The 27,593-nt window shown below is 45.8% G+C and overlaps 1 protein-coding gene across 1 annotated transcript in view; it reads left to right on the top strand.

Moving 5' to 3' along the window:
- The window catches only part of LOC138261344 (multidrug resistance-associated protein 1-like), a 616,610-nt gene that overhangs the window by 576,869 nt on the left and 12,148 nt on the right, over positions 1–27,593 (top strand). The window contains exon 29 of the mRNA XM_069210192.1: positions 14,227–14,393. Within this exon, the coding sequence (XP_069066293.1) occupies positions 14,227–14,393 (167 nt within the window). The remainder of the gene's footprint in view (positions 1–14,226; positions 14,394–27,593) is intronic.

Genomic DNA, 27,593 nt, shown 5'->3' with positions numbered 1-27,593 from the left:
GTGCCAACCACACTAAAGAATGTTTCAGCATTGTCAGAGAATTCTCCTGCCCGTCAGCCGCTGAGACCACAATTCATCCTTTCTAGGCCTTCTGCGACTCCCTGGCAGACTAATTCCACAACAAGATAGCATCATCTATAGCAACTTCGATCCGCAGCCGACTGACTTGAGCCACCTCCTGACACACTGACAGTTTCTGCAGCCATGTAACTGACTGGACCACGCTCACCACACCAGCGATCATGACCCTCATCCACTCCAGAGCACCCACAAACCCCTGCCCCCACAACCCCTCTCACTAGGGACAGAAGGAAATCAGGAGCGCATTCATCCAACATCCTCCACTCTTCCATCACTAAGGCCCCTTTCAATGATGCCTGCAAACACGCAGAGGTGAAACCCCTCTCAAGAAACCCTCTGCCGACCCCAACGAGCTCAAGAACTACCACCCCATCTCGCTTCTTTCTTACCTGGAGAAAGCCATCAATCTCCAGCTCAAGGATCACCTGGAAGCAAACAACCTACTCAATGCCACCCAGTCCGTCTTCCACTCCAACCACAGAAATGAGACCACCTTGAAAGCAGCAACCAACAACATCGGAGCCATCCTCGACCAGGGAGAGACAGCAGCCCTGATCCTCAACTTCTCTGCGGCCTTTGACACTGAATTCCACCACACCCTCATCACTCAACCCCACCACATCTGCTTTAGAGGAAACACTCTCAAATGGATCACCTCTTTCCTTACAGGACGCACCTAGAAAATCTGCGTACCACTCTTCACCTCCACACCCAAGAGCATCATCTGCAGCGTTCCCCAAGGACCCTCCCTCAGCCCCACCCTGCCATCCCAAAAATTAACATCCAATTTCATTGTTGGACTCATCTATGAAAGTTTTAAGTAGGGTTTTACTGGCCATAGCCAACCAACCTGGGCCACCTCCTGACACACATGGCTCGCTCTCCTTGAAGCGCCAGATCAATTCAGTAGCCTTTTCCTGCTCATCACCAGCCAACTGGGCTACGGAAATGCACTCTGCGCCAGGACCACCACTCATCTCCTCAAACACCTACAGATCATTCAGAACGCCTCAGAAAGATTCATCCTCGCCCTCGCTAAATGGACCAGCATCATTCCCCACGTCAGAAGCCTCCTCTGGCTCCTTGTCCAGAAGAGGTGCCAGTTCAAACTGCTGACTTACACCTACAAGGCACTCCACAATGCTCGACCCTCCTACATCAACGTCCACCTGACCTTCCACCAACCAACCAGACAACTTAGATCCACCTCCCTTGCCCTCGCACAGTCCCCCACATCCAACGGAGCCACAGTGGAGGTCGTTCTTTCTCCTACCTTGCTGCCTAGTCCTGGAATAATCTCTCACTCCACCTCCATACTTCCCCTTCACTCACTGACTTCAGGAAGGAGCTCAAGACCTGGCTTTTAGAATTAGGCTCTTCATTCCTCAGTGCATGGATACCCCCAGGGGTGATAAACTGCACTATATAAATACAGATTGATTGAAATACAGATTGATATGCTGTAAATTAATAAAATCTCATACTTCCATGAGATGTTTTAAATATCTGGTTTAAGATATGCATTATTTTTTCATACCTCATTTACTTGAACCCACTCAATGGAAAAGGTTTGGAATTCAGTGGCTCTTTTACCAGCAATTTGTGTTCAGGGGTGTAGGAGGCTGGCCTGGTTTGTAGTGGGTACCAAGGGGTACTTACACTCTACACCAGGTCCAGGTATCCCTTATTAGTGTAGAAGAGGTGTCTAGCAGCTTAGGCTGATAGAAAATGTAGCTTAGCAGAGCAGCTTAGGCTGAACTAGGAGACATGCAAAGCTCCCACTATACCACTGGTGTCATGTGCACAATATCATAAGAAAACACAATATACAGATATACTAAAAGTAAAGGTACTTTATTTTTATGACAATATGCCAAAAGTATCTCAGTGAGTACCCTCGGTATGAGGATAGCAAATATACACAAGATATATGTACAAAATACCAAAAATATGCAGTAATAGCAATAGAAAGCAATGCAAGCAATGTACAGTCACAATAGATTGCAATGAGAGCACATAGGTATAGGGGCAACACAAACCATATACTCCAAAAGTGGAATGCGAACCACGAGTGGACCCCAAACCTATGTGAGCTTGTAGAGGGTTGCTGGGACTGTAAGAAAACAGTGAGGGTTAGAAAAATAGCCCACCCCAAGACCCTGAAAAGTAGGTGTAAAGTGCACCTAAGTTCCCCAGAGAGCACAGAAGTCGTGATAGGGGAATTCTGCAAGGAAGACCAACACCAGCAATGCAACAACAATGGATTTCCAGACAAGAGAGTACCTGTGGAACAAGGGGACCAAGTCCAAGAGTCGCGACAAAGTCGAGATTGGGCAGATGCCCAGGAAATGCCAGCTGAAGGTGCAAAGAAGCTGCCACCGGATGGTAGAAGCTGTGGATTCTGCAAGAACGAAGAGGACTAAGAACTTCCCCTTTGGAGGATGGATGTCCCACTTCGTGAAGAAGCTTGCAGAGGTGTTCCCACGCAGAAAGACAGCAAACAAGCCTTGCTAGCTGCAAGGGTCGCGGTTAGGGTTTTTGGATGCTGCTGTGGCCCAGGAGGGACCAGGATGTCGCCAATTGCGTGAGGAGACAGAGGGGGCGCCCACCAAGATAGGGAGCCCTCACAGAAGCAGGCAGCACCCGCAGAAGTGACGGAACAGGCACTACGAAGAAGAGTGAACCAGAGCTCACCCGAAGTCACAAAAGAAGATCCCACGACGCCGGAGGACAACTCAGAAGGTTGTGCACTGCAGGTTAGATGGTCGGGGACCCAGGCTTGGCTGTGCACAAAGGAAATCCTGGAAGAGTGCACAGGAGCCAGAGCAGCTGCAAATCACGCGGTACCCAGCAATGCAGTCTAGCGTGGGGAGGCAAGGACTTACCTCCACCAAACTTGGACTGAAGAGTCACTGGACTGTGGAGTCACTTGGACAGAGTTGCTGAGTTCCAGGGACCACGCTCGTCGTGCTGAGAGGGGACCCAGAGGACTGGTGATGCAGTCTTTTGTTGCCTGCGGTTGCAGGGGGAAGATTCCGTCGACCCACTGGAGATTTCTTCAGAGCTTCTAGTGCAGAGAGGAGGCAGACTACCCCCACAGCATGCACCACCAGGAAAACAGTCGAGAGGGCGGCCGGATCAGCGATACAAGGTTGCAGTAGTCATCTTTGCTACTTTGTTGCGGTTTTGCAGGCGTCCAGAGCAGTCAGCGGTCGATTCCTTGGCAGAAGGTGAAGAGAAAGATGCAGAGGAACTCTGATGAGCTCTTGCATTCGTTATCTAAAGAATTCCCCAAAGCAGAGACCCTAAATAGCCATAAAAGGAGGTTTGGCTAATTAGGAAGGAGGATAGGCTAGCAACACAGGTAAGAGCCTATCAGAAGGAGTCTCTGACGTCACCTGCTGGCACTGGCCACTCAGAGCAGTCCAGTGTGCCAGCAGCACGTCTGTTTCTAAGATGGCAGAAGTCTGGAGCACACTGGAGGAGCTCTGGGCATCTCCCAGGGGAGGTGCAGGTCAGGGGAGTGGTCACTCCCCTTTCCTTTGTCCAGTTTCACGCCAGAGCAGGGCTGGGGGATCCCTGAACCGGTGTAGACTGGCTTATGCAGAGATGGGCACCATCTGTGCCCATCAAACCATTTCCAGAGGCTGGGGGAGGTTACTCCTCCCCAGCCCTGACACCTTTTTCCAAAGGGAGAGGGTGTAACACCCTCTCTCTGAGGAAGTCCTTTGTTCTGCCTTCCTGGGCCAAGCCTGGCTGGACCCCAGGAGGTCAGAAACCTGTCTGAGGGGTTGGCAGCAGCAGCAGCTGCAGTGAAACCCTGGGAAAAGTAGTTTGGCAGTACCCGGGTCTGTGCTAGAGACTCGGGGGATCATGGAATTTTCTCCCCAATGCCAGAATGGCATTGGGGTGACAATTCCATGATCTTAGACATGTTACATGGCCATGTTCGGAGTTACCATTGTGATGCCGTACATAGGTAGTGACCTATGTACAGTGCACACGTGTAATGGTGTCCCCGCACTCACAAAGTCCAGGGAATTTGCCCTGAACAATGTGGGAGCACCTTGGCTAGTGCCAGGGTGCCCACACACTAAGTAACTTAGCACCCAACCTTTACCAGGTAAAGGTTAGATATATAGGTGACTTATAAGTTACTTAAGTGCAGTGGTAAATGGCTGTGAAATAACGTGGACGTTATTTCACTCAGACTGCAGTGGCAGGCCTGTGTAAGAATTGTCAGAGCTCCCTATGGGTGGCAAAAGAAATGCTGCAGCCCATAGGGATCTCCTGGAACCCCAATACCCTGGGTACCTCAGTACCATATACTAGGGAATTATAAGGGTTTCCAGTATGCCAATGTGGATTGGTGAAATTGGTCACTAGCCTGTTAGTGACAATTTGGAAAGCAAAGAGAGAGCATAACCACTGAGGTTCTGGTTAGCAGAGACTCAGTGAGACAGTTAGTCATCACACAGGGAACACATACAGGGCACACTTATGAGCACTGGGGCCCTGGCTGGCAGGGTCCCAGTGACACATACAACAAACACAACATATATACAGTGAAATATGGGGGTAACATGCCAGGCAAGATGGTACTTTCCTACACCCCCCCCCCCCCCAAACGAAGGACAATAAGGCTAGCCATGACCTGATGAGTCTTCATTGTCTAAGTGGAAATATCTAGAGAGTCCATCTGCATTGGAGTGGGTACTCCCAGGTCAATGTTCCACTGTATAGTCCATTCCCTGTAGAGATATGGACCACCTCAACAATTTAGGGTTTTCACCTTTCATTTGTTTTAGCCAAAGTAGAGGTTTGTGGTCTGTCTGAACAATGAAGTGAGTGCCAAACAGGTATGGCCTCAACTTCTTTAGTGCCCAGACCACAGCAAAGGCCTCCCTCTCTATGGCAGACCAACGTTTTTCTCTAGGGGTCAACCTCCTGCTGATAAAAGCAACAGGTTGATCCTGGCCCTCAGAATTGAGTTGTGATAAGACTGCCCCTACCCCTAATTCAGAGGCATCAGTTTGAACAATGAATTTCTTGGAGTAACATGGGCTTTTTAGGACAGGTGCAGAGCACATGGCCTGTTTCAGCTCCTCAAAAGCTTTTTGACAGCTAGCTGTCCACAATACCTTTTTAGGCATTTTCTTTGAAGTGAGGTCATTAAGAGGGGCTGCTATGGAGCCATAGTTCTTTATGAACCTCCTGTAATACCCAGTGAGGCCTAAGAAGGCTCTTACCTGGGTCTGAGTTGTAGGGGGAACCCAATCTATGATAGTTTGGATTTTCCCCTGAAGTGGTGCAATCTGTTCTCCACCTACAAGGTGTCCCAGATAAACCACTTTCCCCTGCCCTATCTGGCACTTTGAAGCCTTGATAGTGAGGCCTGCCTTCTGCAGGGCCTCCAAAACTTTCCACAGGTGGACCAGGTGATCATCCCAGGTGGAGCTAAAGACATCTATATCATCTAGATATGCTGCACTAAAAGCCTCCAACCCTTGCAGGACTGTATTCACCAACCTCTGAAAAGTGGCAGGTGCATTTTTCAAACCAAAGGGCATTACTGTGAATTGGTAGTGCCCTCCAATAGTCGAAAATGCAGTTTTTGCTTTAGCATCCTCTGATAACTTGATCTGCCAATACCCTGCAGTCAAATCAAAGGTGCTTAGATACTTGGCAGATGCCAGTGTATCTATTAGCTCATCTGCCCTGGGTATAGGGTGAGCATCAGTTTTAGTTACCTGGTTGAGACCTCTGTAATCCACACAAAATCTCATTTCCCTTTGCCCATCTTTGGAATGAGGTTTTGGTACAAGTACCACAGGAGAGGCCCATGGACTTTCAGAGTGCTCAACCACTCCCATTTCAAGCATTTTCTGAACCTCTTGTTTTATGCAGTCCCTGACATAGTCAGGTTGCCTATAGATCTTACTTTTGACAGGCAAGCTGTCTCCAGTATCTATAGTGTGCTCACACCAAGAAGTGGTGCCTGGCACAGTAGAAAAGAGTTCAGAAAACTGACCCAGGAGATTTATGCAGTGGTCTTTCTACTCAGCAGTAAGACAATCTGCCAAAACTACACCTTCCACTAGAGCATCTTGCTCTGTGGAAGAGAAGAGATCAGGGAGAGGGTCACTCTCTTCTTCCTGTCCTTCATCTGTTGCCATGAGCAGGGCGAGATCAGCCCTGTCATAGTAGGGTTTTAGGCGATTGACATGGAGCACCCTAAGGGGACTCCTGGCAGTGCCCAAGTCAACCAAGTAGGTGACTTCTCCCTTTTTCTCAACAATAATGTGGGGACCATTCCATTTGTCTTGGAGTGCTCTTGGGGCCACAGGCTCCAAGACCCACACCTTCTGTCGTGGTTGGTACTGAATCAGAACAGCCTTCTGGTCATGCCATTGCTTTTGGAGCTCTTGGCTGGCCTGAAGGTTTTTACTGGCCTTTTTCATATACTCAGCCATTCTGGATCTTAGGCCAAGTACATAGTCCACTATCTCTTGCTTAGGAGCTTTTAAAGGTTGTTCCCAACCCTCCTTTACAAGTGTTAGAGGACCTCTTACAGGATGCCCAAATAGGAGTTCAAAGGGGCTGAAGCCCACTCCTTTCTGGGGTTCCTCCCTGTAAGCAAAAAGGAGGCAAGGTAACAGGAAATCCCATCTCCTCCTGAGTTTTTCAGGGAGTCCCATTATCATTCCTTTGAGAGTTTTGTTAAATCTCTCAACCAATCCATTTGTTTGTGGATGATAAGGCATGGTGAATTTGTATGTTACACCACATTCCTTCCATATGGCTTTTAAGTATGCAGACATAAAGTTGCTACCCCTGTCTGATACCACCTCTTTTGGGAAACCCACACTGGAAAAGATTCCCAGGAGGGCCTTTGCCACTGCAGGAGCTGTAGTGGTCCTTAGAGGAATTGCTTCTGGATATCTTGTGGCATGGTCCACTACCACCAAGATAAACCTATTGCCTGAAGCAGTAGGTGGGTCAAGGGGGCCAACTATGTCAACCCCTACCCTTTCAAAGGGAACCCCACCCACAGGTAGTGGAATAAGGGGAGCCTTTGGGGTGCCACCTGTTTTGCCACTGGCTTGACAGGTGACACAGGACTTACAAAATTCCTTTGTGTCCTCTGACATTCTAGGCCAATGAAACAGGGGGAAAAGCCTATCCCATGTTTTCATCTGCCCCAAATGTCCAGCAAAGGGAATGTCGTGGGCTAGAGTTAGGAGGAACTCTCTGTATTGCAGGGGAATAACCAATCTCCTGGCAGCTCCAGGTTTTGGGTCCCTTGCCTCTGTATACAAGAGGTTGTCCTCCCAGTAAACTCTGTGAGAGTCACTGACATCCCCATTTTGCTGTTTGACAGCTTGCTGTCTTAGACCCTCTAGTGTGGGACAGGTCTGCTGTGCCACACTCAGCTCCTCCCTGGCAGCCCCCCCTCCACCCAAAAGGTGAGCAGTGTCTGCTTCCAGCTCCTCTGGTGAAGGTTCTGCACAGGGGGGAAATTCTTCTTCCTCAGAAGTTGAATCCACTGTAGAGGGAGGGATAGTAGGTAGTGATTTACCTTTACTAACCCTAGCTTTAGGGAGCACTTGGTCCATTGTTCCAGGATCCAAGTCACCCCTGTCCTTTTTGCTTTTTGGCCTGAGCCCTTGTCAAAGCAAAAATATGCCCAGGAATGCCCAGCATTTCTGCATGAGCCTCCAACTCCACTTCTGCCCAAACTGATGTCTCTAAATCGTTCCCTAGTAGACAGTCTACAGGTAAATCTGAGGCAACCACAACTTTCTTTGGATCAGTAACCCCCTCCCCAGTTGAGATTCACAACTGCCATGGGGTGGCTAAGAGTGTTGTTATGAGCATCAGTCACTTGGTACTGGTGACCAAGTAGGTGTTGTTCAGGGTGGACCAGTTTCTCTATTACCATGGTAACACTGGCACATGTGTCCCTGTAGGCCTGAACCTCAACACCATTTATTAGGGGAAGTTGCTTGTACTTATCCATATTAAGGGGACAAGCAACCAAGGTGGCCAAATCAATGGTACCTAATACAGCCTCTGTGGTCTCCCTAACAAGACCAACCCCAACTAAATTACCAAAAGTGAGCCCAGCTACTCCCTTGGATTGGCTATTAGTAGGTTTGCTCCCACCACCACTGCTGTTACTAGGGTCACTAGGTGTAGCAGCAGGGGTTGTAGTGGTGGGAGGCTTGGTGCTTTTCTTTAGACAACTGGCATCAGTTGTCCAATGGCCTTTTACTTTACATAAATAGCACCATGATTTCTTTACTTGATTAGAAGAGGATTTGGACCCACCACCCCCACCAGAGTGTTTTTGTGGGCCTGATGAAGACTCATTTTTAGATTTGTCCCCACCCTTGTCTGAAGACTTACCATCCTTATTCTTGCCATCCTTGTCACCCCCTGTTTGAACTTTTCTGTTCACTCTTGTTCTGACCCATTTGTCTGCCTTCTTTCCCAATTCTTGGGGAGAGGTCAGATCTGAGTCCACTAGATATTGGTGTAACAAATCAGACACACAGTTATTAAGAATATGCTCTCTCAGGATCAAGTTATACAGGCTTTCATAGTCAGAAACTTTACTGCCATGTAACCACCCCTCCAAGGCCTTCACTGAATGGTCAACAAAGTCTACCCAGTCTTGTGAAGACTCCTTTTTGGTTTCTCTGAACTTAATCCTGTATTGTGCAGTGGTTAAGCCATAAGCGTCCAGGAGTGCATTCTTTAAAACTGTAAAATTATTGGCATCACTTTCCATCACAGTAAGGAGCCTATCCCTACCCTTTCCACTGAAAGATAGCCGTAGGATAGCAGCCCACTGCCTTTGAGGGACCCCCTGTACAACACAGGCCCTCTCAAGTGCAGCAAACCACTTGTTAATGTCATCCCCCTCCTTGTAAGGGGGAACTATCATGTGCAGATTCCTAGAATCATGCTCTTTCACAGGATTACTATCTGTAATACTTCTGCTGCCACCATGGGGTCCTAACTCCAACCTCTGCCTTTCTTTTTCTAAGTCTAAAGTTTCCCTGTCTAGAGCCAGCTGTTGCTGTTTAAGCTTCAGTCTGGACTCTTCCACTCTCAATCTATTGAGTTCCCTTTCTAACATTCTGTCATCAGGGTGGGTGGGTTGGGCATGCTTTGACACAGAAGAATGGTGTGAATGAACAGAGGGAGACCTGTCCCTAACAGTTGGCAACCTAACAACCTGGCCTAAAGGAATGACATCCCTACTGTGATGAGAGCTCACATTAGTACCAGCCATGCTAGGTGGCCTGCTAAGGGGCAGGTTGGAAAGAATACCATCAAACATTCTTGCTGGGGCTCCCCAGAGTCAGAATGTGAACCATCTGCTAACTTCTCAACAGATGTGCCAGCTAAGGCCTTATCATTTTCAATGAGCATGTTAACTAACAATTCTCTAGAAGGATTCTTTCCTACCCCTAAACCTCTATCAATGCAGAGACTCCTTACACCTTTCCAGTTAAGGTGGTCATAAGCTGTGCTGGCCAGATCAAGAGTAAGACCTGTACCAGACATGATAGAAAATAGTTTAAGGGACAGAAAAAGAAAAAAAAAGTTTCTGAACTTTTTAAGGAAACAGAAAAAACCTTTTTCAACTTTTTAGAACTTTTTGAAAGTTTTAGAGGTACTTTTCAGCACTTAGCAATAGAGTAAGAGAAGAAAAGCAAAACTTTTTGGTTAGGTGTACATACACTGAACTTGTTTTGTAACCAATGTAGGAGGCTGGCCTGGTTTGTAGTGGGTACCAAGGGGTACTTACACTCTGCACCAGGTCCAGGTATCCCTTATTAGTGTAGAAGAGGTGTCTAGCAGCTTAGGCTGATAGAAAGGGTAGCTTAGCAGAGCAGCTTAGGCTGAACTAGGAGACATGCAAAGCTCCCACTATACCACTGGTGTCATATGCACAATATCATAAGAAAACACAATACACAGAAATACTAAAAATAAAGGTACTTTATTTTTATGACAATATGCCAAAAGTATCTCAGTGAGTACCCTCAGTATGAGGATAGCAAATATACACAAGATATATGTACACAATACCAAAAATATGCAGTAATAGCAATAGAAAGCAATGCAAGCAATGTACAGTCACAATAGATTGCAATGAGGGCACATAGGTATAGGGGCAACACAAACCATATACTCCAAAAGTGGAATGCGAACCACGAATGGACCCCAAACCTATGTGAGCTTGTAGAGGGTCGCTGGGACTGTAAGAAAACAGTGAGGGTTAGAAAAATAGCCCACCCCAAGACCCTGAAAAGTAGGTGTAAAGTGCATCTAAGTTCCCCAGAGAGCACAGAAGTCGTGATAGGGGAATTCTGCAAGGAAGACCAACACCAACAATGCAACAACAATGGATTTCCGGACAAGAGTACCTGTAGAACAAGGGGACCAAGTCCAAGAGTCGCGACAAAGTCGAGATTGGGCAGATGCCCAGGAAATGCCAGCTGAGGGTGCAAAGAAGCTGCCACCGGATGGTAGAAGCTGTGGATTCTGCAAGAACGAAGAGGACTAGGAACTTCCCCTTTGGAGGATGGATGTCCCACGTCGTGAAGAAGCTAGCAGAGGTGTTCCCTCGTAGAAAGACCGCAAACAAGCCTTGCTAGCTGCAAGGGTCGTGGTTAGGGGTTTTGGATGCTGCTGTGGCCCAGGAGGGACCAGGATGTCGCCAATTGCGTGAGGAGACAGAGGGGGCGCCCAGCAAGATAGGGAGCCCTCACAGAAGCAGGCAGCACCCGCAGAAGTGCCGTAACAGGCACTACGAAGAAGAGTGAACCGGAGCTCACCCGAAGTCACAAAAGAAGATCCCACGACGCCGGAGGACAACTCAGAAGGTTGTGCACTACAGGTTAGAGTGTCAGGGACCCAGGCTTGGCTGTGCACAAAGGAAATCGTGGAAGAGTGCACAGGAGCCGGAGCAGCTGCAAATCACGTGGTACCCAGCAATGCAGTCTAGCATGGGGAGGCAAAGACTTACCTCCACCAAACTTGGACTGAAGAGTCACTGGACTGTGGAGTCACTTGGACAGAGTTGCTGAGTTCCAGGGACCACGCTCGTCGTACAGAGAGGGGACCCAGAGGACTGGTGATGCAGTTTTTTGTTGCCTGCGGTTGCAGGGGGAAGATTCCGTCGACCCACGGGAGATTTCTTCGGAGCTTCTAGTGCAGAGAGGAGGCAGACTACCCCCACAGCATGCACCACCAGGAAAACAGTCGAGAAGTCGGCCGGATCAGCGATACAAGGTTGCAGTAGTCGCCTTTGCTACTTTGTTGCAGTTTTTCAGGCGTCCAGAGCAGTCAGCGGTCGATTCCTTGGCAGAAGGTGAAGAGAGAGATGCAGAGGAACTCTGATGAGCTCTTGCATTCGTTATCTAAAGAATTCCCCAAAGCAGAGACCCTAAATAGCCAGAAAAGGAGGTTTGGCTACTTAGGAAGGAGGATAGGCTAGCAACACAGGTAAGAGCCTATCAGAAGGAGTCTCTGATGTCACCTGCTGGCACTGGCCACTCAGAGCAGTCCAGTGTGCCAGCAGCACCTCTGTTTCCAAGATGGTCTGGAGCACACTGGAGGAGCTCTGGGCACCTCCCAGGGGAGGTGCAGGTCAGGGGAGTGGTCACTCACCTTTCCTTTGTCCAGTTTCGCGCCAGAGCAGGGCTGGAGGATCCCTGAACCGGTGTACACTGGCTTATGCAGAGATGGGCACCATCTGTGCCCATCAAAGCATTTCCAGAGGCTGGGGGAGGCTGCTCCTCCCCAGCCCTTACACCTTTTTCCAAAGGGAGAGGGTGTAACACCCTCTCTCTGAGGAAGTCCTTTGTTCGGCCTTCCTGGGCCAAGCCTGGCTGGACCCCAGGAGGGCAGAAACCTGTCTGAGGGGTTGGCAGCAGCTGCAGTGAAACCCCGGGAAAAGTAGTTTGGCAGTACCCGGGTCTGTGCTAGAGACTCGGGGGATCATGGAATTGTCTCCCCAATGCCAGAATGGCATTGGGGTGACAATTCCATGATCTTAGACATGTTACATGGCCATGTTCGGAGTTACCATTGTGACGCTGTACCTATGTACAGTGCACACGTGTAATGGTGTCCCCGCACTCACAAAGTCCGGGGAATTTGCCCTGAACAATGTGGGTCACCTTGGCTAGTGCCAGGGTGCCCACACACTAAGTAACTTAGCACCCAACCTTTACCAGGTAAAAGTTAGACATATAGGTGACTTATAAGTTACTTAAGTGCAGTGGTAAATGGCTGTGAAATAACGTGGACGTTATTTCCCTCAGGCTGCAGTGGCAGGCCTGTGTAAGAATTGTCAGAGCTCCCTATGGGTGGCAAAAGAAATGCTGCAGCCCATAGGGATCTCCTGGAACCCCAATACCCTGGGTACCTCAGTACCATATACTAGGGAATTATAAGGGTGTTCCAGTATGCCAATGTGGATTGGTGAAGTTGGCCACTAGCCTGTTAGTGACAATTTGGAAAGCAAAGAGAGAGCATAACCACTGAGGTTCTGGTTAGCAGAGCCTCAGTGAGACAGTTAGTCTTCACACAGGGAACACATACAGGGCACACTTATGAGCACTGGGGCCCTGGCTGGCAGGGTCCCAGTGACACATACAACTAAAACAACATATATACAGTGAAATATGGGGGTAACATGCCAGGCAAGATGGTACTTTCCTACAAGGGGTACCTCTCATTTGCATTTATACAGAATGCCAGAATTCTCTGTTATCGTCCCTGGTGGTTCTTAGGGACAGATGAAGAAATAAGGGGGGTGATCCTGTAAAGACGTTTGTCTCAGGCACTAGCGATGACTCCTGAATAGATTTTGACTGCCTTGCAGCTAATCAAAATACAGCTTTTTTGTAGTGTACACCTCACTTTCTTACAATGGCTGCTGATGACCTTGTGCACCAACATTCCAATATTTATTTGTTTCATTCTTTTTAATGTAGAATATTCTACTCTGAGTTAGTGGAATGTTTTAATTGCATGATAGCCTTTCTGCCTCGGGCTTATAACTCCAGTTGAGAGCTTTTAATAACTGTTATATTCCTTGGTAGCAGGCTCTAATAGTGCTAATTTATACTAGATATTAATTAATATCCATCAGCATTCTTAAATACTTCATCATATAATATATCATTTAAACCACTGAAATCTGACATGTTTCTGAAAATCTTATTTTAACAATTTTTATATACACAGTTAAAGCTTTGTAAAAATACACACATTACCTTCAAGATATAAATAAACTCCCCTTCATGATTCATGAGATCATCAATCACTTTACAATTGACCGATTTAAGAGAAATCTAGACCTATGCCTCATACCAAGAAAAATATATAAGCCTACTGCTGTGGTTCGCTGCTTCTGCCAAAAGGGGAAAGGGCTGAGGTCATATAAGTTGTAGTTCACAAAACAACTGTTCTAATCACTCAGCAGAAGAAGTTTGCATCCCGATCCACTGCTATAAGAATGAGTTGGGAAAAGGATACCAACATTTCTAAAGCCTTTCGCCTTTATTTTGTTTACATAGACATAAACACATGGTGCAACATCAGTCACATGCCTCCCTGGCAAAATGAAGGCTGCCTCATTACCAATAAGGTGTGGTACCAAAATATTACTTCCTGAACCCTGTACAAAATATAACCCCATGCCAGTTATTATTTAAAAATCTGCACTTAGTTTGAGGATATGTTTTGAAAACATTTTTAGACAAAAAATGTATGTAGGTGATATTCCTGTATACGATATTCTAGCATGCAAACATGAAACCAGTGGCTCATCCATGAGGTCAGCTTCCTCCAATCTGAGCAGCAGAGCAATACACATTGGAGAAAGTGTCTGAATTTGGGTACACATGTGGATTATTGTGAAAAATACATTGTAAGGGTATACTGCACACATTGTCCTGATCATAAAAGATCTTAACCATACATAGATCTTTTGTTTTTAGATGTTCAATCAATAGATAAGTTCCAAGGTCACAATATTTGGAGAATATTTGCTTACCAAGCAAGCAAACTACATTACAGTGTCTACATTTTCTTATCTGTGTTGCATTTGTTTTACAGGATCCGATTTTATTTTCTGGGTCTTTGAGGATGAATTTGGATCCATTTGATTCACATTGTGAGGAGGAACTCTGGACAGCTCTGGAGCTTGCTCACTTAAGGAGCTTTGTTATAGGTCTTCCTGATAAGCTCGACCATGCCTGTTCTGAAGGAGGAGAGAACCTCAGGTAAGATAAAGTTGAACAGCTATTGTGTGGAAACTTAAATACTGTTAATGAGGAAGCTTGCATTCAGGTCGGAGTGCGTTGCCACACTCAAAATGTTTAGCACCAGTATTGATAATTAGCTATTGGTCTTGTAATACAAAATATGATTATTGTATGAATTTATTGTATTAATTATTTATATAATTGGACAGGCAGCCTTATGCTTTATTTTAATGTTTTTGACTGACTGTAATTGATTGTCAATTTTCTGAACTACGTTTAATATAAGGAAAGTATTTCTGCAATTTTCTCTTGTAAATGGAATTCATGTAAACTACATTTTTGCAATTGGTCAGTGGCAACATTACACTATTCTGCTACTTGTTTGCAACATTAAGAGTGCTCGTTGTGTTAAGGAATGCAACCCTTACACCCAAAACAGTCTTAGAGTCTAGGGCAGTTGATTGGCTGAATCATGGCACAGAATCTGGCTAGTCTACCGTGCATAATATTGACTTAAAGGGTTTTTTATCCACCAACACTGTAGATAACCCCTGGTCCTACCCAAGCACAACCTGATTAACATTTGATGCACGCATCCTTTGTCAGTTTTCTATAGAAGATATATATATTTTTTTTATATATGTGCTCAATACACTATTACTCTTTTGTTTGTGTTGTCTACTACTCTCAGATGGCTTAGAACAGTGGTTCCCAACCTGTGGTCCGGGGACCCCTGGGGGTCCGCAAAGCCTTCTCAGGGGGTCCGCGAGAGCCTAGAAAATTCAAAAATATGAACAAATATTGACAAATGAGGTCCCCAGCTTCCAGTAATGACTCAGGCGGGGGTCCCCGGATTCCCATGATGATTCAGTGGGGGTCCCTGGGTTCCATTAATGTTAAAGTGGGGGTCCACAGAAACCAAAAGGTTGGGACCCACTGGCTTAGAAGACCTTAAGCATCTGTATGTATTACTATTGTAGCTTGGAACATTTGGAGGCTCTTTCATAATTGCAGGACAGAGAGACTTTAACCTTCATCCGTTTTAGAAACTTAAAGGGCAGCAATTAAGATATGAGTCAATGTCAATAAGTAATGTTAGATATGACCAATTTATGGGCATATTTACTACAAAAAATCCAGGACTCTAATACAGAAATTACATTCCTGACAGGGGTAGGGGTCTGTGGTGTCAATAATACATCAGCTACAATGGCACCAGGGCCAGCGAATGTGAGGGGCCTACCTTACCCAGTTAAAGGTTATTTTTGCTACTAAACCCAGGACAAGTTGGCCAAATTCCATTGCTTGCATTAGGGCTCATGATGCGCTTGCAACACCTAATTTCTTAGCATGTACCTGAACACCCCTTCCTCTACTCCCTACACCACTGACAGCAAGCCACACATTGATGTATTACATCACAGTGGAGACCTGACGTTATAATGTGTTTTCCACTATTTATGTGATATCAGCTTTATCTAGCATTGTTGTTTTATTATGTGAATTCCCATTATTATTTTATTTTACATAGGTTTGATTATAATCTGGGAATCCATGTAATTAGGTTCTTCTGTTGCTTTTGTACACATGCGTTGTAGTGCACAAGACCCTGCCTTTCCTGCCCTGGCCCCAGACACACTCCAGGGGGTTGGAGACTGCCTTGTGTAAGGACAGGCATGGCCCTGTTCAGGTGCAAGTGTCAGCTCCTCCCCAGCAGGGCACACCTCAGCTCCCTTTGTGTAACTGTCTAAAGTAAATTCACAAACAGCCCAACTGTTATCCTGACCCAGAAGTTTATTCCACAGACAGGCAGTCACAGAATGGTTAAGCAAGAAAATGCCCACTTTCTAAAAGTGCCATTTTCAAAACTTTATATTTAAAAAACAACTACATCAAAAGATGTATTTTTTAATTGTGAGTTCAGAGATCCCAAACTTCAGAACAATATCTGCTCCCAATGGGAAATTACACTTAAAAAAGATATTTCAAGGCAATCCCCATGTTACCCTATTGGAGAAATAGTGCTTTCAATGGTGAAAAACAAAATTAGCAGTATGTCACTATCAGGACATGTAAAATACACCAGTATATGTCCTACCTTTTAAATACACTGCACCCTGACTATGAGGCTGCCTTGGGCCTAGCTTAGGGGTGGCTTACATATACTAAAAGGGAAGGCTTTGGCCTGGCAAGTGGGTGCACTTGTCAGATCGAAATGGCATTTTGAAAACTGCACACACAGATACTGCAGTGGCAGGTCTGAGACATGTTTACAGGGTCACTCATGGGGATGGCACAATCAGTGCTGGAGGCCCACTAGTAGCATTTGATTTACAGGCCCTGGGCACACGTGGTGCACTATACTAGGGACTTAGTAGTAAATCAGATATGCCAATCATGGATAAACCAAATACCAATACCATTTGGGCAGAGAGCACTTGCACTTCAGCACTGGTCAGCAGAAGTAAAGTGCCCGGAGTCCTAAAGCCAGCAAAAACAAAATCAAGCACAGGGTCAGAAACAGGGGTCAGAAGCCAAAAGACAGGAGAAATCACAGCAAGAGCTCACAGATTCCAACAAGGAGTAAATACAACAAAGAAATATTTAGTAATCAAAGCTGAAGTCAGAGTTTTGATCAGCAATCAGTGGCTGATGAGTGTGAGCATAAACAATCCTTCGCTTCTAGAACATACACTGGTGCACTATATGAGAGCTTAAGGTCCTATCAGTGTGTGAAGGCAGCTTGATGACCATCATTCATTTTAAGGTCTAGTTTGACAGTTCAGCTGTCTAGAACAGAGGTTCCTAAACTGTAGATCGTGGCTCATTGGTGGGTCACCAGCCAATTTTTGGTTGGTCGTGAAAGTCTGAGCAATAAATAAAGATGCCTTTAAATTCTGTATCACATTTGCTTCAGCTTCAAAGACAGAGATCAAATGTAAGAATGCTTTATTCTTTTAACAGAGTATTGCTGTTTACGTTGATTGCAAAGTGAGAGGAGTTTTTAATGAATTATATGACAATCTTGCTGGAGTAAAGTAGAGAGTGTGACAGAAAAGATGTTGGATGTTGTTTTTTGGCAACACATAATGTAAATACTTGTAAATTAGCTGTATGAATTTGGTAGTTAGAAACACAAAAATTAAGTACATTTGTTTGTAATTCTGAAGTGTGCTGGATACTTTAAAAGGACCAAAACAATCAAGACAGTTTACTTAATGATGAACAAATGATAAATGTTCACAGACATCCGATTTCCACACATCAGCAGTTGTGTGGTGTGTAGTTTTATCAGCAAAACTGTATGTCTGTGCTAATTTAGTGGCCATTTCAATGGAAAATGTGCTGTCTGTAAGTGATATTACGCTACCACATGATGTTTTAGCCACATTCAGAAATCACATGCCTAATGTCCATTAAAGGTAGATGGGTCTGGAAGGTTTGTCATTCTAAAACGTTTTAACCACTGAACTAGAACATGTGTTGCCACAAATTCTTTAAGTCAGTTGTTTCTAACCATGTGACCACTGTGGAACCCCACTAAATATTAATGAATGCTGGGGACCCGGCTGAAGAAATGTCTATGATTTCAGTCTTAAAGCAATACACAAAAATACAGAGAGATACATAAATTATGAAGTTTTTTTATTTTATTTAATTTATAAACAAAGGAATACAAAAATCTAAATTTTTATTTTAATTACAGAACTAGAGTATTTGAAAAGGTAGTTATGTTTGAAAACCACAACACGATATGCTAGCCTCTGGCATATCAGTTTGACTTTTTTACTGCTAATGCAGGCTTGGATCACTGACAAAATACTGGTAACAAAAATATTGTGTGGGCAGAATATTGTGTCAAAAATATTGCGGACTAAAATATAGAGAAGGTAAGTGCAACTAGCTAAGTATAGGTTTACTATTATTAACTCTAGAACTACTTACCTTGAAGATATATATTTATAGAGGTACATATATGTGGAGTTAAATATAGTAAAACTCTGCTAAGGAACTTACCTTCACAATATGTTAGTCCTTGATATTCTTAATACACTATTTTGTCCACAGAATAGTTTTTTCCTGATATTTTGTCTATCTGTGTTGCTCCCAAAAGGATACCAACATTCTTTATTTAATTGTATTTTATTGATTTCATACACATACCATCCCACCAAGTGTATATGGAAAGTGGTTACCATTTTGATCTGTATATTTTTTTCTTAAATATACAGCACAGAACATGATCAATGCATTTTGTGAGAAGACCCAAGGCAATGAACTAAGACTTCATAACGGAGTAAAGCAATGCCACACTTGGTCATCAAAAAATAAACAAGCGTAACCTTTCCGTCCACTCTCAACCTACTCCCTCTGACATGTCATCAGAGTTCGGTCATTTTTGCTGGGAAACTGTTCCACAACAATATCTCATCAGTAGCACCTTCATCAGTGCATGCAGATTTCATATGCTGTTCCTCTCTCGCCCCCCCACTCCAGTAGATCCCTCTGCCAGTGATCGGTCAAGGTTACCCTATACCCCAGCTTTCCGATTGCCACCTGGTGTTTTGCCAAAAGGAAGACCAGTGGCGAGAAAGGCTTTTGTATCCTAACATCCTCAATACCTGACGCCACTTGTTCCCCAGTTATCCTGAATCTTGGCTCATTCCCAAGCCAAATACAGGAAGGAGGCACTTACCTTACCACAGCGTGCACACTTAGCACCCCAGTGGAGTCTATTTTGTTCAGCTGGTGCGGAGTGATAAATGTGCAGTGTAGAAAATGGAAATTAAGTACTTTAAATCTCTGATTGCAGGACACTGTGCATACCAGGGAGGTTGTGCTCTCCCAGTCAGAATCTGAGCTGGGTAGTTCCAGCTCTCTTTCCCATGCTCCACATGCTGCATACTGTTTATGTTGCATGTTCCCCCTAAGACCTAATAGAAAAGGTTTATGAGGTGTTGTCCATCCCCCCACCCAAATCAGGCCATTCAGAACCCTTGGGGTGGGGTGCCGCAGGAGTCTCAGTCCAGAGTTCCCTCGCAATGCTCTCCAATTTAGTGTAGTGCAAAAAAAGGGCTGGCCCTATCCCAAATGAGTCCTGAACTTCCTGGAAAGTGATGAAGGTCTCTCCAGGGTAGATATCCCCTGTGAGTTGGCACCCTCCTGCTCTCCAGTGTTCCATGGACATATCTTCATCTATGCTTCTAAAGGGAGCCAGACCCCACAACTGTAGTTCCCTATTAAATGGGGCTCTTCGCTGAAACTTTTAACCACCCTCTTCCAGATCTGCACTGTGTGCTTGACTAAATACAGGACCAGGAGTTCCAATCTGCTGCCCAGATCAGCAAATGTGGTAAGGTGTCTCCCCCCAATCAGCGTCCCCAACCGTTGCTTCTCTCAAGTATCTGAATCCATCAGCCACCTAGCTGCGTGCTGCAGATGAGCAGCGTAATAATAGAATTGTAAGTCTGGGACAGCCAATCCACCCTCTTCCAAATCCCTCTGGTACTGCCAGTGCCAACCTGCTGTGCTTGCCCGCCCAAAGGAGAGAGATTAAAAGTCCGCCCAACCTACGAAAAAACCAGTCCCCCAATGGGAATAGGGAGTTCTGAACAAGATACAAACAATGCAGCAGAAACATCAGTTGGCTGCTCTACCTATTACAGAAAGAGGGAGTCTATTTTAGAATTTGATTACATTTTTCACTCCCAACAGGAACCTATCCACATTTTTGCACTGGCTTTGAGCTTTCGTGTGGGTGACCTAGATCCCCAAGTATGTGAATCCTTCCAACTCCCAGTGGAGACCCACGTTTGGCAAGTGGTTCTATTGTCGTCCAGTTAGGGCACCCAGAGGGGACAATAGTGACTTGCAGGCATTGACTTTAAGGGCCAAAACATCACTAAAGGTGCTCATCAGCCTGAGCAGGAGCGGAACCAGTTCCCCTGGGGAGTTTACATACACTAACGTGTCATCCTTTTACCATGTGATCACATGAGTAGATTCACCTACCTTAATTCCCCAGCAGGCCATCTCCTTGCACAACAATAGAGCCAAGGGCTCAATCGCCAGTGCGAACAGCAAGAGCGAAAGGGGACACCCCTGGTAAGCACCCTGCCCGCTATCCATGACTCAGAGAGCTCACCACCCACCCTAACACGTATGTTGGGCTGAGTATATAGGAGTCGTATCCAGGCACAGGAATTAGGTCTGAATCCCATGTCATGCAGCACTGCCATTAAATAACCCCATTCTACTGTGTCAAATGCCTTTTCCAGGTCGAAGGAGACTTACGCCAGCTCCCCCTCACTCTCCAAGGCATCATGTAACACGTGCGTAAACCTTTGGAGATTAAGAGTGGCACTTTGTGCTGGCAGAAAGCCCCATTGGTCTTCATGAACCAAGCCCAATATCACCCTCTGCAGTCTGGACGCCAATAATTTACATAATACCTTAAGATCTGTGTTAAGCATAGTAAGGGGCCTGTATGAAGCGGGATCCTCCTCATCTCCCCAGCCTTCAGCATTAGGCAGACTATCCCTTTTCGCATGCTTGTTGGAAGAATTCCCCTCCCTTCCCCTCAATAAAGACCTCTAGTAACTTTTCCTTAAGAATAGCGTAGTAGGTGAGACTAAACTCTGCTGGAAACCCATTCCCTCTGGGCGTCTTGGCTATAATGAGCACCTACAGAGCTTCGCCCAGCTCTTCTATTGAGACGTCCTCCTCCAGCTCCTGTATATGATCTGGCTGCAGCAGGGGAAGTCCAATCTTAGTCAAGAAACTATCCACCTCCTCCTTTGTGCCATTTGGACCCGCTTTTTATACCACTTTGAAATGATCTAATAGGGCGGACAAAATATCACATTGTCAAGTCTGCAACTGGCCTCGTGTGTTACGATATGCAGGATGTGGGGTATCTACGATTCGCTCCAGAGGATCCAGGCCAGTGGCCTGCCAGATTTGTTGCCCTCTGTGTGTAATAACTGTCTGTAGAATTTAAGGAAAGTCTTATCTAGTGTGTCCCAGAGTGTCCTGAGCTCTTTATGCTCCACCAGCGTCTTTGTGTGCACCTCTGCTGAAAACACGTGTCAAAAAGAGTAACTGAAGTCAGCTGAAAACAATCCAGCCCTCCCACCAAAAAGCATTCCAACCAGCTGTACGTATTGTGGGTCCAAGAACGGTAGGTGAATTCCCATCCATCCGGGTGTACTGTTCACCGACCATCTATCAGCCCGAGATTCTGCATCACCCTTTTGAGCAAGCTCACCATCAAAGGCTTAGTGCCATCTCTGGGCGGGGATGGTCCCCCTCCCCATCTAGGATGCAATTAAAGCCCTCTGCCCAGATTATGGGTGCCGCCATACTCTCCTCCAGGAGGGCCTGAAGCTCCCCAAAGAAATGCCGGTCATCCACATTTGGGGCATATGAATTGAGTATTGTGAGCTCTTTACCATCTAGCGCAGTGGTTCCCAACCTGTGGTCCGGGGAACCCTGGGTGTCCACGAAGCCTCCTCAGGGGGTCCACGACTACTTAGAAAATTAAATCAAATTAATAGATTAGGTCCCCAGCTTTCAGTAATGACTAATGGGGGGGTCCCCAACGTCCTATAATGATTCAGTAGGGGTCCCCAGAATCCAGTAATGATAAAGTAGGGGTCCACAGAAGTCAAAAGGTTGGGAACCACTGATCTAACGTATCCTGCACCAGAACATAACGCCTCTTTAAATCTTCGTTATATGTGAAGCCTGGGGCAGGAGCTATCCAGATGGCCACCCTCCTGTCACAGGAGGAATAGGAGGCTGAGTATGACTGCTCCCTCCACTTCCTACTCACTTTCTGCATTTCCTCCCGCCAAGATGAGTTTCTTGGAGACAAGCAATGTGTATGTTGTGGCACCTGAGGAATGTATGGACTCTGTAACATTTGGAGTATTCTCTTAACCCCCAGACATTCCACATGACCATGTTTACTTGATCAACCATATTAGTAACATATACCTTCAAAGGGATACCCCCACACATCTGCCCCCTCTGCCTTCCACGTCCAGGACCAAATGATTGGGGGATAAATGCATTGTCGACTCTTCAGCACTATAACAATGATCAACACACCTTCCCCAGCAGTGGGGTAAAAGAACAAGGAACCCAGTTCATCTCCCCCATCCCGGATGTGCAGTATGTGAACAACATGCTATACCACAGAGCCAATAAAATTCTTGCTCTCAGGACCTACAGCCCAACCCCCATCCCCACTCTAAGGCCCTACCACCAAGGTGGTGAGGCAGCACAACCACCTCCCCAGAGTACAGTGCCTTCAAACATTTAGCATTCCTAACACAATACATCCCCATTACACACTTCTGTTCCATGTTAACCATTGTGTACTTCGCCTTTAACCGAACACCACAGAAAAAGTTCCATTGTTGACCTCCCATGTGTGGGGAAAAGAAAGGGAATGTTAGTGAAACTGAGTAACACGTCTACTGCAAATCCTCCAATGCAACCTTAGTTGTCAGATTCACTCTGCGTGACTGGCCCACCCTCTGTAAGCATCCCCTTTTGTCCCAACCACCGCTGCGGTGGGGCCAAGGCCATAGCTCTGCCTCCTTGGATTTCAGTCCTGGCCGAAACACCTACCTCAGGTTATCGCGCACCGCAAGGGTGAGCCCCTGCAGATGACCGCCCCACTTGTGCCAACCACAGCAGATAACCGTGGAGTCCTAGATCCCCATGGTTCGATCTCCCTGTGGACACTATGTCCCCCAACTCCGGCCAGCGCCATACATCTGCGGGATTGTCAAAAAAAGTAGTCTTGCCCTCGCGAACACCCTCAGTCAAGCCGGATACAGTAGAATGTACCTTGAAGCCCATCACGCAAAGCTTAGCTTTTACCTCATGTCTTTCTGACCTCCCTCCACCTTAGTAGTATAGTCAGGGTAGTCAGGGTTCTATGGTTCTCATTCCTGGCAGTGTCCCTGGCCACTCTAATAATAGAATCTCTGTCACTGTAAGTCATTATGTCAGTCGTGGTGGTGCCCCTGGACGAGGCTGTGCAGCCAATCCCCTATGTGCCCTCTCGATTGTGAACATAGGAACAGCCCATTGAGTTTTGGGATGTCTCGGATCCAGGTTTCAACAAAATGTTCAGTGGCATTGCCTTCCGCCAGTTCTGGGAACCCCAGCAGGCGCACATTATTGCGGCATGACCAACCTTTTACATCTTCAATCCGAGCCTCCAGTGCCCCGGACACAGAAGTGATGGTCCAAACCTTTTATTTCACTGCAGTTACCTCACCCTGAAGCTCCACGATGGAACCCTCAGCCACCCAGACCTTGTCAGAGACCTTACAAAGGTCCTGATGCCATAGGTTGACCTCCCGGGTGCAAGAATCAATCTTGTCTTCCAGTCCGACTCTAAAATCCTGGATGGCCACAAAAATCTCTGCCCTGGTAGGTTCTTTGGTAGCAGGGTCCGGAGTCAGATCTCCCCTGCTGGGGGCCTGGCACATGGAGCATTGCGCAGCAGGGTTTTTGTAGAGCTCCATGGTGTTCCACTGGGTGGCCCTGCCTGCTTATTCCACCCCATGTGTCAACAGGAGACCTCTTCCAACACTCTGTATCACTCCTCTTGTCCCCAACCAAGCCCAGTGACCGGATCAGGCTGCGTCAGCTCCCCAATGCAGGCAACTGCACTTCAGCAGATGCCAGATTGGGCCAAGGCCGGTCACCTTCCAGATCCAGTCCCCATCGTAGGCAAGACCGATGCCCACGATTGAACAGCAAACAGCGTGACCCAGATAATGTAGTGTACAGGCCCAAGACCCCCTAACGCTCAGGCCTACTGGCCCTTCCAGGCAGGAGCTACGTGCCGCTGTCCTCGTGGGCCCCGGGGGCACCTCTGCCCCCAAAATGCACTTGGGTGTGTAGATGGTGAAAAATGCCCCCAGGATCTCTCTAAAAGTTCATCTTGTCCCCTACAGGGGATACCGGCAGACAGTGACACTGCCCCTGCTCCTCCCTTCAGTCAACATATCAGCCACTGGGCTCCGTATCGCCCCACAGCGCCATGGTGCACTCACCTTCGGACACCTTCCTGATGGCTCCTCCGACCTCCAGTCACTCAGAGAAGCACAGACAAGGGCAGGCTGAGTCACCCCAGCTGGAGAACAAGGTGTGGCCGCTACAGAAGCTCGCGCCACGCAGCCCCCCTCCCCCCGCTCACAGACCTCACACTCCACAGCCTCCAGGCCCTCCACATGGCTATTCACTTCGCCGCCCCAGTCAGTTCCCCCAGGTATCGGTGACAGGACACAGTGGAAGTCGTGTGCCATCCAAAAATGCGGAGTGTCAGGTGAATCAAAGCAGGATTTTTCAGGATATCCTGCGTAGATCTGCACCTTGAATGCCACCAACGTTAATTTTTACCTTCCAAATACAAATTAGTAAGCATGTACAGATTTTTCAATTCTGTCAATTTTATTATTTTTTTAACCTATTTTTATATACTTTGTTAATCTGCCAGTATCATTTAATTTTCTAAACAAAAAAGTCACCCCTGAATAGGTGTTACAAACGTCAGGTTAAGGAACACAACTTTAAAATTTACATACAGCGGGCTTTGGCTGCACCCAGAGGAGTAGTACTCTGCCCCCTCATGCTTGGTACATCATTCCACCCTCCTTCTAGGAAGTGCTTTCATTGGAAAGCACAAAAGAATCACATTTAATCCTTTACCTCTGATATGCATTAAACAGGGAAATAAATAGTTTTTCCTACTTTTTCACAGCTTTGGCAAAGCCACCACAGATGGCTTTAATGTGATAATAGCCATTTGTGCATTCAACTGCATTATAACATATGTTTACTTGCATTGGCACATGAATGACAGACCTGTTGACTTTTCCAGTGCATGTTCTTCATGTAATAAGTAAACAACAGGATACATGTTCTTTACCTCGCTTTAGCGCTGTCTGCATGATAAACTATTGTTGGATTTCTATGATGACCAGTAATGAAAAGATATTCTGCGTTAAACTCACACAAAAGTGTCTTTCCTCAGCTGAAATTGTTACTAGAATTTGTGTGTGGTTCTTCTGATCTGAGGATTGAACAAAACTGAAGGAAAGCAGTCAGTTGACTACTGTATATGCACTGTATTTTGGGTTAGCCAAGAATCATTTGTATTGGCTTCACAAAGAACACAAAGTTTACAAACAGATCTAAATCGTGAAATAGTGATCTTCCTTACACTGTAGGTTGGGTTACTGAACTGACTGGGGCAACAAAGCACGAATGGCAATGAGCACAGAGAACCAACCAAAAATAGATGGGTTTTCATGGCTTTCTTAACAAGAAGGAGCTGGTCCTTAGTGCTCTGCTAATCTGCAAAGAGTTCTGTGTAGAAAAAGCAATTTCTGAAAAGGCTGCCAGCCTTTTTTTTTTTGCTCCAAGATGGAAGGAAGACGTTCATATAGAAGGCTTGTGAAGTTCTTTTGGGTTGACATTGCTGTAGCCTGTGCCTTTGGTACTCGAAAGCATTACCTTTAACACTCTGGTGATGAAGGATGAGGCTCTTGAAATATACTCTTGAGTTCACAGAGAACCAACTGCTTGCCTGCCTCTCACACCTCTGCATCCACTACACTGCTAATTGTAGCATCACATTAAGATAACTGCACATTGGTGGTTATCAAACGCAACATGAAAACACTTTTCACATAGGATCGAAAAACAAAGACAGCACCCTTCCAGCCAGACATTAGGCATCATGTAGCATGCTGTCCATGAAGGCAAATGCTTCAGTGCCCTACGTAGGGGCTGTAAGCACTATAGAAATCATGAAAGACAAATGATATAGAATTATAGAAGGGTAACAGTGAATTACAGGGATGTTTTTCACTGAGGGGTTCTGAGTGATGTCAAACAGACAACAAGAGCAAAGCTTGAATTCCATTCAGAATTCCTAAGGTGAAAAACATTCCCATAGTTCACTTTTTACCCATCTATAATTTTATGTTATACATGGCCAACAAAATATTGTGCCCCTGCGTCCAACTGCTGCACAGAAGCAGAGGAGTAATGGGGGAACCATACTTAACTTGGCCTTTCCTCCCTGACCCAAAAATGTAAAACAGAGCATTACCTTAGTTCAGACCGACCCTAAGCAAGACTCTGGGGCTACATCTTATCCCAGTCTTTTTCCTTTTGTATGTATTTAACTCTTATAAGGCACTTTAGGAGATAAAAGATAGAATAATCCTGTTGCTTTAACTGTCCTTTGATAATTGGGCAACCAGAGTGACATCCTAAAGTTACCATGAAGGCCACAGCTTTGACTCTCAATGCATTTCACATTTTTGGTAAAAATCAGACTTTGTAGCTTGTAGTATCGTGCTAGAGCATCTGTGTGCTATTTTTGTGGGTTACAACCATTAACATTAACCAATCTAAAACCCATCAACTTTGGAAAACCCTGATAGGTCATCTCTTTTATTTGTTACAACAAAATATCTTGTTTGATTATTATACTGATGCACATTGTTAATGGCACATGCAGTGCTATGTTATTTGTTTATCTTCTACAAAGTACCACCTTCTCGTTGCTGCAGTTTAACAGCTGTCACTAATCTGCCTACTGAGTTTTAATGAGTATAATAGCTGCAGTCAATTGACCAGGTCTGGTGTTGCTTGCAAAATGTATACCGGCTGCATATTAAACATGAAGCATTGAGTAGACTTTTCCATGCTGTAGGGACCAGGAAGTGGGGAATGTAAGCAGCACTAGATCAGAAGAATAAAGGGTGCAGCCAAGAAAATATCTGCAGTGCTTTTTTAGGAACTGATCCTTAGATACTACAGTGCCGAGGTATGTACCTCTACAAGACCCAGGAAATCTGGCTACTATTGATCAGTGAAAGACCTAGGTAATATTGTAATTAGTCCATTTGATGACACCCAATAATCAGGCCATCACCTGGTCCAGTCTTCTCACATCGCACAACAAACTTGAAACATTGCTCTATGTTCCCGAGAACATTCTGGGAAGGTGGCTGTCCTTGCTCTCCTGTACAACTTTTGCAACATGTATGAATAGCGACATTCTTCACATTCTCGGTCTCTCCATGTTACCTTCTCCAAGGTTGTTTTTTCAGGCTCTCTTTGAGTAAGACAATAGCACATCTATTCCCAAACTAACATTTAGGCCCTATATATGATCTC

Source organism: Pleurodeles waltl, chromosome 10 (assembly GCF_031143425.1).
Source record: "Pleurodeles waltl isolate 20211129_DDA chromosome 10, aPleWal1.hap1.20221129, whole genome shotgun sequence".
NCBI lineage: Eukaryota > Metazoa > Chordata > Amphibia > Caudata > Salamandridae > Pleurodeles > Pleurodeles waltl.
Note: the sequence above shows the minus strand (reverse complement) of the source record. Positions and strands in the feature narration are given on the sequence as shown.